Raw genomic sequence first — 13,265 nt, forward strand, 5'->3', positions numbered from 1 at the left:
TGTGTGGTTAAGAAGGAAACTAGTACAAGTTGGCATGTTTTTTCTGTTTCTAGAACATTAAAAGATATTAGAAGGGGTGTGTGTATGTTAATTGGCAGGCTTCTTCCTTGTTAAAGGTTGATTATACCCAAATAGTGGCGGCCTTGTACAACTTACCCCTCGAAAAGATTCTGTATTGCAGTTTTCTTCCAGAGCAACTTTTAAAATATTACCCCATTTAAATTTTCTTCAAATAAAAATCTTTTATATATTCTGATTTTTTTTCAATGGTCTTGCCCTGTTTCTTGTTACTCATGCACTTTTTCTGGGCTGTTTGTAGTTTCATGGTGTGCTAATGGAGTTATTTTAGGAATTTTCTTCCTTATAAATGCTCTTTGAGCAGTAAAATATTAATATAAAAAGAGGGAATTGTTCTCAGCACAAACCACAGATTCTTGAATGAGTCATTTAGATCATTCCTATGTATGTGGAAAAATTATATCACTACCCAGTGCTGGGTTTTCTAGGTATACTATACTACCTTTTTTAAAATCCAACTTGTCTTTTTAAAGGCAATATAAAGCAAGTAATATTAATAAATGAAACTCGTGGTAAGGTACTTTGGGGCCAAAAGGAAAATGCTGTGAAATGAAGCATCTTGGCTAATGCTTTATCACTAGATTTCTAGAGAAACTTAAAAGATGTGGACATACCTACCTGCCTTTTCATTTGTAGTCTTCTCCTAATACATTTGTGTTAATGAAAATATTACAGATTAATGAAGACATTTGACTTTTTTTGAACTTACAATTTAGTAACTCCAGGTTTAAAAAGGCCATAATTATTTTTGTTTTTTCATGTTTGTGTGGGGGTTTTTTTTGCCAAATAGGAAAGTTAGATTCTCTTTTCTCCTCTGAAAACGTAAGTGCATGGGAATACCATGGTATCACTTTAATTGGTGGATGGTACTAAAAGGGCTAAATATTGCCTTAAAACACTATTCTTATGTTTATGATATAAATTTAGTAAAAATAGCTTGTCATAAAAAAACAATCTGATCTAATTTTAATTTTTAAAAATATATAAAATATTTATACACTCAAATTTTATAAAAGGCAAAGGAACATATACAGAATATTTATAGTGACTATTTCTGAGTGTTGAGAATGCAGATAATTTTTTTTCTTACATATCTATTTTTTTAGTGAGCAAATATTCTTTTCTAAAAGGAAGAAAGATTAATCTCTTTAGTGTGATCTCTTTGAGATGTAGTCCTGTTGATTAATACGGTAGTAAGGCTTCAGTGAACAATGACAGATTTTTTGATACTTTTAGGTAAGTTTTTAAAATCTAATTTATATAATTAGAATTGCTTCCCAAGTTTACTGATGTTTGTTATTATGGGAAGGAAACAGAAATCCATGACAGTCCCATCCATCTAACCTTTTTCTCCTTTGGGGTACCTGCTTAACATGATACACTAAAATTGTCTTATAACTGATCGCCCCACTTCTGGTCTCCCTGGCTGTTCTCATTGCATACAGGAATGGCAAATGGGGACCCTGTCTCTAATCTCAGTCCCATTGTGACATGGACATCTTATAGTCCAGGTGACATTTGGTTACTCCCAGGTCAGTGACTGTTTAAAGAAAAACAAATTTTCCAAAGCCTTCAGGAATAAGTCATTCTGTTGTGCGTTTGCCTGCTTTCTTAAATGTATCACTAGAATTAGAATATATAAAATAAAAGATTTAGCATGGAGTTCATTCCTTCTGTTCCCTCCATCCTCCTTTGCAGTTCTACTGACCAAATACCTGCAGTAGAACACTTGATACTTTTAAAGTCTTATATGGAGATTAATGTTTTAAAACTGATGCCTCTCCTTACCAACCCCACCAAAAAGGGAGAAACTTTCAGAATAGTTGCCATTTTTTTATTTTCATAGCAGTAAATATCTAATATTGAGCACTTAGAACTACTTTTTAAGTACTTTATGTGCACTGTGCATGTATATTAGCTTATTTAGTCTTTACAGTCTTTATAATATGAGGTCAATGGAGAATTTTAAAGCTGAGAAAGTGAAGACATAGAAACGATATGTCCAAGGCTAAGCAGCATGTGGCAGTCTGTACTCTTAATCATTATATTAATTGTCAGTACCATAACTTCTTTTCATTGCTGCAGTAACTGATTTCTACCATTCCTTTCTTCTTTCTGCTTGTTATATATACACAAAGATGAAAATGGTCTGGTTCTTGCTTTTGATTTTATCATACTTCATTGAAAAAGCTAATGTTTTCCAAATACAGGGTAGAACATACTCCAGAAGCTGATGTGCATTTCATTTCTAGCTGTGTGATCTTAGGCCAGTTAATCTAATTTGTAAAGGGGCGATAAAAGTGGTACCTACCTTATAAAACGGGGAGGATCAAATGAGAACATTTGCAAAGGGCACAATGAGTAGTATGTGTAAGTGTTCAGTGTTAACTCTTGTCTACTCTGAAGATATTACCAGAGATAAGTTTTTCCCCCAAAAGGAAAAACTGTTGTTTTTGTTTTTGACCTGATATATCTAGCTGCTGCCTCTTTACTTAAGAAGTTTGCTTACCTGGGTTTCTTCTTACTAATTCTAGGCTTAAGTTTTGGCCAAAAATATTTTTCATCAGTTAATTTGAAGCTTAGGCTTATTTTCTATAAAACATTTCTTATGAAAACTTAATGATTTTTAATATTATGTGCATGAATACCATTCTGAAAAGTGTTCTCTTTTTTTCCCATACCTGCTGCAACTTTTGTGCAAAATTTGGTTCTTAAGCATTATTATAATGGTTGATCTTTATTTTCATTACATGTGAATAGCTCTGTTTTGCTATTTTTGACTAACTCTTTTTTATTCCAAGAGTTAGAATGTGATCATAGCATAATGTTTAAAAAAGGTTCTTACTGAAGTGGTACAATAGTTAAAGAAACAAAGGTCTGAGACATGATATTTAAGCTGGGACCTAGATGTCCATGTTGAGATTTCCTAGGAATGAAACAGCTCTGTTAGGCATTAAACAGTGTCGTTGGCCGGGCGCGGTGGCTCATGCCTGTAATCCTAGCATTCTGGGAGGCCGAGGCGGGCAGATTGTTTGAGCTCAGGAGTTCGAGACCAGCCTGAGCAAGAGCGAGACCCCGTCTCTACTAAAAAAATAGAAAGAAATTATCTGGACAACTAAAAATATATAGAAAAAATTAGCCAGGCATGGTGACACATGCCTGTAGTCCCAGCTACTCGGGAGACTGAGGCAGTAGGATCGCTTGAGCCCAGGAGTTAGAGGTTGCTGTGAGCTAGGCTAATGCCACAGCACTCACTCTAGCCAGGGCAACAGAGTGAGATTCTGTCTCAAAAAAAAAAAAAAACAGTGTCGTTAAGTAAACCATATCTTGACAAGATGATTTAGATGTATGCTTATATTCTTAGGTGACCGGGTTATCGATGTGGGATCTGAATGGAGAACTTTCAGCAATGACAAAGCAACAAAAGATCCATCTCGAGTTGGCGATTCTCAGAATCCTCTACTGAGTGATGGAGATTTGTCTACCATGATTGGCAAGGTAATTAATCCATTCAGCAAGAAGTACCAAGTGCAGAGTAACCAAAGACCTGGGAGTTTGAGAACTTTGCAAAAGTATCAGTCACTGCCCCAATGGGAGAATATTGACCTGTCAACAAGATTTGCCATTAGTACCATTGTGAATGATGGCTGATTTGTGTGTTTCTTCCATCTCAAAGGGGAGACCATCAAATCAAAATTACAGAGTCTTTATATCTTAGGACTTTTTTTCATAAAGCACATTTTGCACAAAAAAACGAGTTGAATATAGTATGATCTTTGTGAGTTAATACTGATATGTTCCTTGAATATCAAGAATGTTTTCTCTTCCCTCCACACCACCTAAGATAAATGGGAGCTCATTGTAGCTTATTTTCTATTATTAGTGAATTTATGACTTTCCTAAGCTTCATATTCCTCATTTGTAAAATGAGAATAATAGTACTTCTTAGAGATCTTGAGGGTTTCATGGGAACATTTGTAAAGTATTTATAATACAACATGTATTGTGTACTACATGCTCAGTAAATAGCTGCTGTTACGTAAAGCAGTTACACAACTTTCCTAGCAACCTGGCTCTCTTTTTTGCTCTGTTATCTATATTGGAAGTAATAATGACAGTATTCCAAAGGACTAATCAAGGAAGCATATACTATTTTTTAAAGAAAGTTTGTGGGAAAAAAAAAAAAGGTTATTATATTTTTCATGCTCTAATAAATAGCATATCAAATTTGAAAAACAGTATAAGCTAGGTTAAAAAGTTTTACAGTATTCAGAGATATCTTTAAGTAGGTTATTTCTGAATTTGCTTTAGCCTTACAGGCTGAAAAAAAAATAGACTACAGACACATTTTAAAATACAAGATTCCAACTAATTGACAATGTGACTTTTTTTATTTCGATAGGAAATATATGACTCAAAAACAAAAAAGGGTTAAAAAAAAAAATACAGTAAACTTTCCTGGAGTCTGGAGAGTCACTGGAGGTTGTAAAATCTAACAGATAGCTACGGCTATTGTTTCACAAACCTCAGTTTTCTATTAACCGCATTCCAGCCTATACATACTTTTCCATCCTATACATCCCACCTGGAACAGACCTAACAACCCTTGATCCCCAAACCCCAAACTCTCAGTTTCCACTCTAACCTCCTTTCTCTCCCCCAAACAGGTAACCACTACTATTAGTTTCTTCTGTATCCTTTGAAAGTTGTTTATGCTTTCATGGAGAAAAGGAAAGAAAAATTTTGAAGATGCTACATCTATCATACACTGAATTTCTGTATGCACTTGGTACTATTTCTGGACTTCCTATCTTCTCCTATCTTGGTCCAGTTGGTCGAATGCCATGGCACACTGATTTAGTACCCAGTAGCACTAGTCCTCCCTCGTTGCTCTTCTTTTTCAGCATTTTCTTCATTGGTTTTTTCCACTTAAAAGTTAGGATCACTTAGTTTAGTTTTAAAAAAAAAAATTGGTTATTATTTTCACTGGGATGTTGGTTAGATTTATTCGCAAATTCACATAGGGAAAATTGACTTCATTGTGATAAATCTTCTATGCAAAAACATGGTGTGCTTTCCCATTTCCTTAGGTTTCTTATGTGTCCTTCAAGAGATGTTTTAAAGTTTTTTTCCTAACATCTTATGCTTCTTAAGTTTACTCCTAGATTTTTGTTGCTGTTGTAATTGGAATATTTTCTTTCGTTGTCCTCTAGCTGGGTACATATGAAGGGTATTGATTTCTGTTTATTAATCTTGACCTTGCCACTTTAATGAATTCTCTAATTTATAGCAATAGTGAGATTTTTTAGTGATTTTTCTTGAGTATTCTAGTATACAAAGATAATACCTGCGAATAGTTTTATCACCTGCTTTCCAATTTTGTACTTCTGATTCTTCTCTTAATAATATTGGCTAGTTTTTCTAGTGCCATGTTGCAAAGTGATAGTGGTAGGATTTGCCTTTGTCTTGCTTCTGACTTTGATGGTGATGCTGCTAATATTTCTCTAGTAATCTTAGTGGTGGCTTTGGGCCTGGGAGAGTGATTTTCTAATGTGAAGAAGTACTCATCTGTACTGTTCTCTATCAAAAATGAATTTTGAGTTTTCTTCACTTGCCTTTTTAGCACCTTTGGAAATGATATGATTTTTCTCCTTAGATCTATTAATATGGTGTTTTATATTACTAGATTCTTTAGTAATATCTATGCATTTATGGAACAGTTTATACTTGGTCATAATATACTACCTTTTAATATCCTGTTGGATTCTGCTTTCTAGTATTTAATATTTTATATCATATTTATAAATGAAATTGGACTTTTCCCCATTCGGTTTTATAAAGTTAGATATCATTTTTATATTCACTTTATACACTTTAAGTTTTCCATTTTCTCGAACAGTTGTTTAGAATTACATATTCCTTAAGTATCTGATAGAAAACCTGTTAAAAAAATCTTAACCGTGGTACATTTTTATTTGAAAGAGAGGCAGGTTGCACAGTGCAGATTTCCTGGATATGTGGAATCAGATCATATAAGTTATATTTTCATAGAAATTGTTCATTCAGGTTTTCCAAAAATTTTTTGCATGGTTATAAAACTTTGTTTTACAGGGTACAGGAGCTGCAAGTTTTGACGAATTTGGCAATTCTAAGTACCAAAATCGAAGAACAATGAGTAGTTCTGATCGGGCAATGATGAATGCATTCAAAGAAATTACTACCATGGCAGACAGAATCAACCTACCTCGAAATATAGTTGTAAGTTTAAGCCATTCTGGCATTAACTTAACATAATTTAATGAACACATGAAATTTTGATACTGCAACTAATTAACCGGCATAGAGTTAATTAAACTGAGTTTCTCTGCTTTGAAGGATCGAACAAATAATTTATTCAAGCAAGTGTATGAACAGAAGAGCCTAAAGGGAAGAGCTAATGATGCCATAGCTTCTGCTTGTCTCTATATTGCCTGTAGACAAGAAGGAGTTCCTAGGACATTTAAAGGTAAGCTTTTATTACATAGATAAAAATATCATTATCTACATCATATTAAAGTAACAGACCAAAGTTAGGCAGCTTTGACATTTAGAAGCTAAGTCATGTCTGTGCTGTTATGTACAACAGTCTACTTGAGCATTATTTGCCAGTGCCTACTTTTTTTTTTTTTTTTATTTAATGAAGGGGTAGGGGATTGTGAGGAGGGGTACTTAGTTTCCTTGTTTGTTTTTGTTGAGACGGTCTCACCCTGCTGTCCTGGGTAGAGTGCAGTGGCATCATTGTAGCTTACTGCGACCTCCAACTCCTAGGCTCAGGCGATCCTTCTGCTTCAGCCTCTCTGGTAGCTGGAACTACAGGCACGCACCGCGACACCTAGCTGGGTTTTTTTTTTCCTTTCTTTTTGGTAGACACGGGGTCTCACTTTTGCTTAGGCTAGTCTTGAACTCCTGAGCTCAAGCAATCCTGCCGCCTTGGCCTTCCAGAGTGCTAGGATTACAGGCGTGAGCCACCATGCCTTGATCAGTTTGTTCCTTGATGACAAATTAATACTGTGATCTTATTGCCCATGCATACTGGGTTGTTTTAGTCCATGTTAAGTCGACTATGTTCTTTGCTAGTAAGATCTTTTGACTATGTTGTGGGCTTTGAGGCCTGGCATCATAAGCCTAAGTAGGCCTTTTGTGGTAAGTCTGTTCATTGATGCATGAAAATAGTTCCCACTCCTAGCATAGGTTTCTACAGGTGAGGGAGTCAAGCCTTCGAACGTGTTAGTGAAATTTCTTCTCTTGAGATACAGTGTTTACACTTTTCACACTTAAGTTGGAGGCTTTGAAAGAACTGGTATTTTTCATCCAGTTTGCAGTTACCCATGAATATGTGACAACTTATTCACAGTGTTGCAATGATACACTGACTTTCACAGCCAAATCTCAGTTTAGCTGAAGACTGTACTTACCCTTGATTCATCCAACTAATATTTAATTTTTTTTACTTGTTTTCTTATGTGAAAGTGAAGAGACGATGGCCTTTATCACGTTTTTTGTTGTTATTACAGCTAAAACAGGCTTTTGTTAAATTTATTCTGAAAGTGTACGGTGGTTGAATCTTTAGAGTAACAAGGTCAGTATTTTATCTCACTGAGTGATAGCCTATAATCACAGGGAGTGCAGGTACACATGACATTGTGTCACGACACTAATACTTATCATTTTCATTTCCTTTATACACTCTTTACAACAGATTAATGTATAAATATCAAGGAAGTTTTTGTTTAAGATAATAAGTTGAAGAAACTTACTTGCATGAATTGAAATTTAAGAGAAGTTAATATTTTGAAAGATCAAGACCTAAATTTAAAGTATGATGAACATAATTAAGCAAGAAATTTTAAATGAGCTTTCTAGGAAGTATCACTGACAAGATTAAGGTTTCATCTTTAAGGCAAGATTGAATTTTTTTCAATTAGAATGTATTATTTTTGTAATCAGAAATGATAGGTTTAAAATGAACCATGTAGCTTATATGTATTTAAATTTTTTTTTTCTTTCAGAAATATGTGCCGTATCACGAATTTCTAAGAAAGAAATTGGTCGATGTTTTAAACTTATTTTGAAAGCTTTAGAAACCAGCGTGGATTTGATTACAACTGGAGACTTCATGTCCAGGTTCTGTTCCAACCTTTGTCTTCCTAAACAAGTGCAGATGGCGGCTACACATATCGCCCGTAAAGCTGTGGAACTGGACTTGGTTCCTGGGCGGAGCCCCATTTCTGTGGCAGCAGCAGCAATTTACATGGCCTCACAAGCATCGGCTGAGAAGAAGACCCAAAAAGGTAGAGTTCTGTATCTGGAAGGTGGTAATGAAATTGTGAAGGGCTGTAGCGGCGTGTGATCGTTTTTCCATTTTAAGTGTGAGGCAGGTCAATATCCAAAACCCACACTTAAGACGTAGTTCCTCAGCATCAACGCTTAAGAAAATACAGTATTTTGCTTTTAAGTGCTTCATAAATAAAAATGTTTGGAGGCATGACCCTGTGTACAAACTTACTTTTTTTTTCTCATTTGAATTATTTAGTTTTAGTTTGTACATTTTTTATTTTTAGAAGTTCTTTTTTTCCCCCTAAATATTTCCGGTCATTTTGAATACTCTTTTCTTCCCCAAACATGCCTTTTTAAATCTTGGAGAAGAGGGGGCATACTTTGTGTCTCACTGCCCAGCATGGTACCCTATAGATAGACAAACTGTAAACGTGTTGACCGTCAACCTTTAACATTCTGTGAAGCCTGTTCTTTTTCTCTTTTTGTGTAATATTCACAGTTTCTTCATAAAAATTATGAAATAAGTAGATATAAGTGGTTTCAACCTTTTAAGTTCATTTTGAATTCAGTGTTGTAGGGAAACTTTCATACAGAAGTATTAAGTGCATTTCTTCACATGCATATATTCATGAATTACTTCTGTAATCCTTAAAGATTTACAAAGAGAAAGAAGTCAATTTCTTAACTTAAAAGTAAGTTAATGAATTACTGGCTTCAATAACTTTGTAATACCCTATTCAGAACAGCCTTTCACCTAAGCTTAGGCTGTATATTGATAAAATAATAAATGATACAGTGGGATGATTAGAGTGAGGAAGCCAATCATTAGATATTTAAGTGCACCATTATCTATTCCCTTTGGCCTCCACTCATTTTTTAAGGAAATTTTGAGTCTTTTGGTAAAATTAAGATGTTACTGCTAGGCAGAATGTCCTCACCTTCATTCCTAATTGTAGTTTATTCTAGTTGAGAGCACAAGGCTGGGCACAGTGGCTCACAATTGTAATCCTAGTACTTTGGGAGGCCAAGGTGGGAGGATTGCTTGAGGCCAAGAGTTTGAGACCAGCCTGCGGAACATAGTGAGACCCCGTCTCTACAAAAAATAAAAAAATTAGCTGGGCACAACGGCTTGCACCTGTAGTTCCAGCTACTCAGGAGGCTTAGATGGAGGATTGCATGAGCCCGAGTTCAGGGTTACAGTGAGTCGTGATTGAGCCACTGCAATCCAGCCTGGGTGACAAAGCAAGACCCCCATCTCTTTAAAAAAAAAAAAAAAAAAAAATCAACAACACAAAAACATTTATCTTGGTGCTTTCTGCTGCTTATGCTTTATAATGAAGGGTTTTCTTGAAATTTAAGGTCCATTTCTTCCCTGCCCAGGGAAGGGTATTGCTTTTAATGACTTTAAAAGGGAAAAAAGTGACATTTAATGACTTAAAGGGTAAAAGTGAATCTATTAAGATTCTATAAGACTAGAGATGTTCACGTGAGCTCTAAATGTATGCTCAAGTATGTGTTTGCAATAGTGAAAAAATCGACTTATGCCCTATAATATTAATATATAGCTGTTTGATCTCTGTATTAAGTAGAAAAAGATTGTGGAACAATATTTATAGTATCTCATTTTGTTTTTAACAAGGACCTCTCAACAGAAGTTAGCTAGGGGAAATGTTGCAGGGGAACTTTCAAACACAAAAATGAAAGTGAATTTTTTTTATAAGAATGTATTCATGGATTACTTCTGTGATCCTTAAAAAGATTTATAAAGAAAAAAGAGCAGTCAGTTCTAAATACAATGCCCAACATAATAGTTATCGCTCATAGTGCTATGCTCTGAGCACTGTTCAAATGTTTTACATAAATTGAACCTTTTAAAACAATGACAACCCTTTAAGGTAATAAGTACTACCACTATTATTGTTATTGACTTTAGCTACTGCTTTCTGCCTTTTAACATGTCATTTCCATTGTCGTTTTTGAAAAATCAGTATCTTGGTTTTGTTTTTCGGTTTGGCACTTTATACTACCAAATCTCACAAATTAGAATGTAAGTAATAGAAAGGAGGTAGGTTAGTATTTGTGGTTAATGTTTTGATTTTTGTCTTTTAGAAATTGGAGATATTGCTGGTGTTGCTGATGTTACAATCAGACAGTCCTACAGGCTCATCTATCCTCGAGCCCCAGACCTGTTCCCCACAGACTTCAAATTTGACACCCCAGTGGACAAACTGCCGCAGCTATAGATTAAGGTGGTTAATGTCAAACTCCTACGAACGTGGAACTTCGCCTGTTGTACATAGCCTATACAAAGTGCTGGTTTGAGCCTTTAATGAGAAAAAAACAAAGACGTGGTACGCATTCCAGGGCTAAATATTATTGCTTGGCATTCTGTTTGTATATATTAGTGAAACATATTTAATGATTTAAATTTCTTATTGAATTTGCTTTCTTTTGTAGCAATCTAGGAAACTGTATTTTGGAAGATACCTGAAATTATGTAATTCTTGAATAAAACATTTTCAAAACTAAAGTTTTTGTTATAATTATATGTTATATAAAGTTTATGGTATATAATTACAAATGCAAATCATTGCAGCTAATAAAGTTGATAGAGGTCCCCGTTTTTCATTGTTTTCCTTTTATATATTTGTTTATTTTAATAAAGTTGTGGAAATAGCAAAAACTTTTGAGAGCCATTATTAACATCAACAATATATTTAGTTTGCAGTTTGAAAGGATGTGTATATGAGATTGATTAAGATAATGTGTTAATACATATAACTGCTGTGTGAGTTGTATTTAACTCATGTTAGTTTTGAGCCTGGGGCCTCGTGAGCAAAACCCTGCAGTTGGTTTGTGAAAATCTCATTGATGTTCTTATTGTTACAATTAATATTGACAAGTTCTAAAAACGTGGATTGAATGAATAGAAGTCAGTAAATTTTTTCATTACATTTTTCATTAAATTAAGATTATTTTGTTTTCAAAGTTTTTATTCTGTTTTTGTAATAAAACACCGTGGCCCCAAGCAAAAAAATTTTTTTTTCTAGTGTGGCAGTCAGTGTGTTAAAAAGCAAAAAGTGATGTGCCTGGACCTTGAAAGCCACCACCTCGAGAGAGATTCAAATGTTTATGTGTTTTTGTCAGCTTATTGAGCAGAGATGATGATGCTGGTAAATAAATAGCAGCAGATCAACCGATTGTAATGTCTAGATATCAACATTTCATTTTATAGAATCTACATATCTATAATTCTTTTTTATTCTTCGTTGAGATACTCATAGGTTAAAGAGCATTTAAAATGGAGATCACTGGTCCCTGGAGTTTCTAGAAACTTCTTATTTTTTTATTTTGTTTTATTTTTTTTGAGATAGAGTCTTGTTCTGTTGCCCGGGCTAGAGTGCCGTGGCATCAGCCTAGCTCACAGCAACCTCCAACTCCTGGCCTGGAGCAGTCCTCCTGCCTCAGCCTCCTGAGTAGCTGGGACTACAGGTGTGTGCCACCACACCTAGCTAATTTTTTCTATTTTTAGTACCCTGGCTAATTCTATTTTTTAGTAGAGACACCGTCTCACCCTTCCTCAGGCTGGTCTCAAACTCCTGACCTCAAGCCATCCTCCTGCCTTGACCTCCCAAAGTGCTAGAGTTATAGGCGTGAGCCACCGCAACCAGCCTCCAGGAACTTTTTAAATCAGCACCCCTAGGTGATTCTGAGTATTAGGTATTTTGCTTCTCACTCTTTGGGTGACAGTGATTTAGGGTCTTTTGACTGCAGGCACTGTAAAAAAAGACCAAAATTTTGCTCTTTTTATCGCGTGGGTAGTTTGTACAGGAGACTTAAGTCCATACCAGACATCACCACTGTAAACTACACTGCTGTGAAAACGGGTGTCGTGGTTCTTAACACATCTGCCCTAATCTAGTGCTAACCTTACAATCTCCTATTGTTGCGGCCTGGTGGGCAAGTTCAGGCTCTAGTCCACAGTGGGCTTTCCCCTTCAGAAGATCGGACCTCCACTGTCATCCTGTTGACCATGGAAGAGGGATAGGTATTGGCACGGTGAAGACAAATGGTATTTTCAACAAAATGTAGGATGCTCTCCCAGTACTGTCTAAACCTGGGGCAGAACGCCAGAGAAGCAAACACAAGAGTGTTACAATGCAAATACAGGATTGCAAGTCTAGTGAAGAAATTTATACTCCAAGCAAGTAGAACCAGTCTCATCCAGAGTGAGTCCTAGAAAGAAGGAATCTTCAGTGGCATCTCCCTCCTGCACACCATCTTTGGTCCACGGCAGCACACATCCCTGTGTCTGCACGTGGGGGCAGAACGTGGTGCCCATGGTGCTCCCAGGTTCCAGCGATTAACCACGTAACTTCCTGTGCAGGGGAGACTGCAAGCTGCAACCACGTAACTAGATCTTTTTGCAGTTATCAAAGGTCATACATACACATAGAAAATTTGGAAAATATGTAATGAAAACACCCTTGAGTCACTCAGAAATAACCATTATTTTGGGTTTCTTTTTTTTCAACTTTTGCCGTGTGTTATTTAAATATAGTTGATTCAGGTATAGTAATATTTGTTCGGTCTTTTCCTGGTTAAAAATGTATTGGGTATCTAGAAAAACACAGAAAAGGGGAAAGTAAAAATCTAGGCCCTGCCCTCGTATGCCAACATTTGGTCTATTTTTTGTTTTCTATACATTTATAAACTTGGATCAGGAAAACTGATTTTAAAGATTAGGGGCAGGAAGTATGTTTTTTTTTTTTTTATTTCAGCATATTATGGGGGTACAGATGTTTAGGTTACGTATGTTGCCCTTGGTCCCCCCTCCAAGTCCGTGTTTCAAATATGTCCATCCTTCGGGT

The 13,265-nt window shown here is 35.6% G+C and overlaps 1 protein-coding gene across 1 annotated transcript in view; it reads left to right on the plus strand.

The window, feature by feature from the left end:
* Positions 1-10,924, plus strand: part of GTF2B (general transcription factor IIB) — a 28,556-nt gene extending 17,632 nt beyond the window's left edge. The window contains exons 3-7 of the mRNA XM_012661177.1: positions 3,443-3,576; positions 6,190-6,336; positions 6,454-6,583; positions 8,127-8,408; positions 10,504-10,924. Of these exons, the coding sequence (XP_012516631.1) occupies positions 3,443-3,576; positions 6,190-6,336; positions 6,454-6,583; positions 8,127-8,408; positions 10,504-10,637 (827 nt within the window). The 3' untranslated portion in view covers positions 10,638-10,924. The remainder of the gene's footprint in view (positions 1-3,442; positions 3,577-6,189; positions 6,337-6,453; positions 6,584-8,126; positions 8,409-10,503) is intronic.
* Positions 10,925-13,265: the final 2,341 nt, after the last annotated feature.

Source organism: Propithecus coquereli, unplaced genomic scaffold, assembly GCF_000956105.1.
Source record: "Propithecus coquereli isolate 6110/MARCELLA unplaced genomic scaffold, Pcoq_1.0 Scaffold7, whole genome shotgun sequence".
Lineage (NCBI taxonomy): Eukaryota > Metazoa > Chordata > Mammalia > Primates > Indriidae > Propithecus > Propithecus coquereli.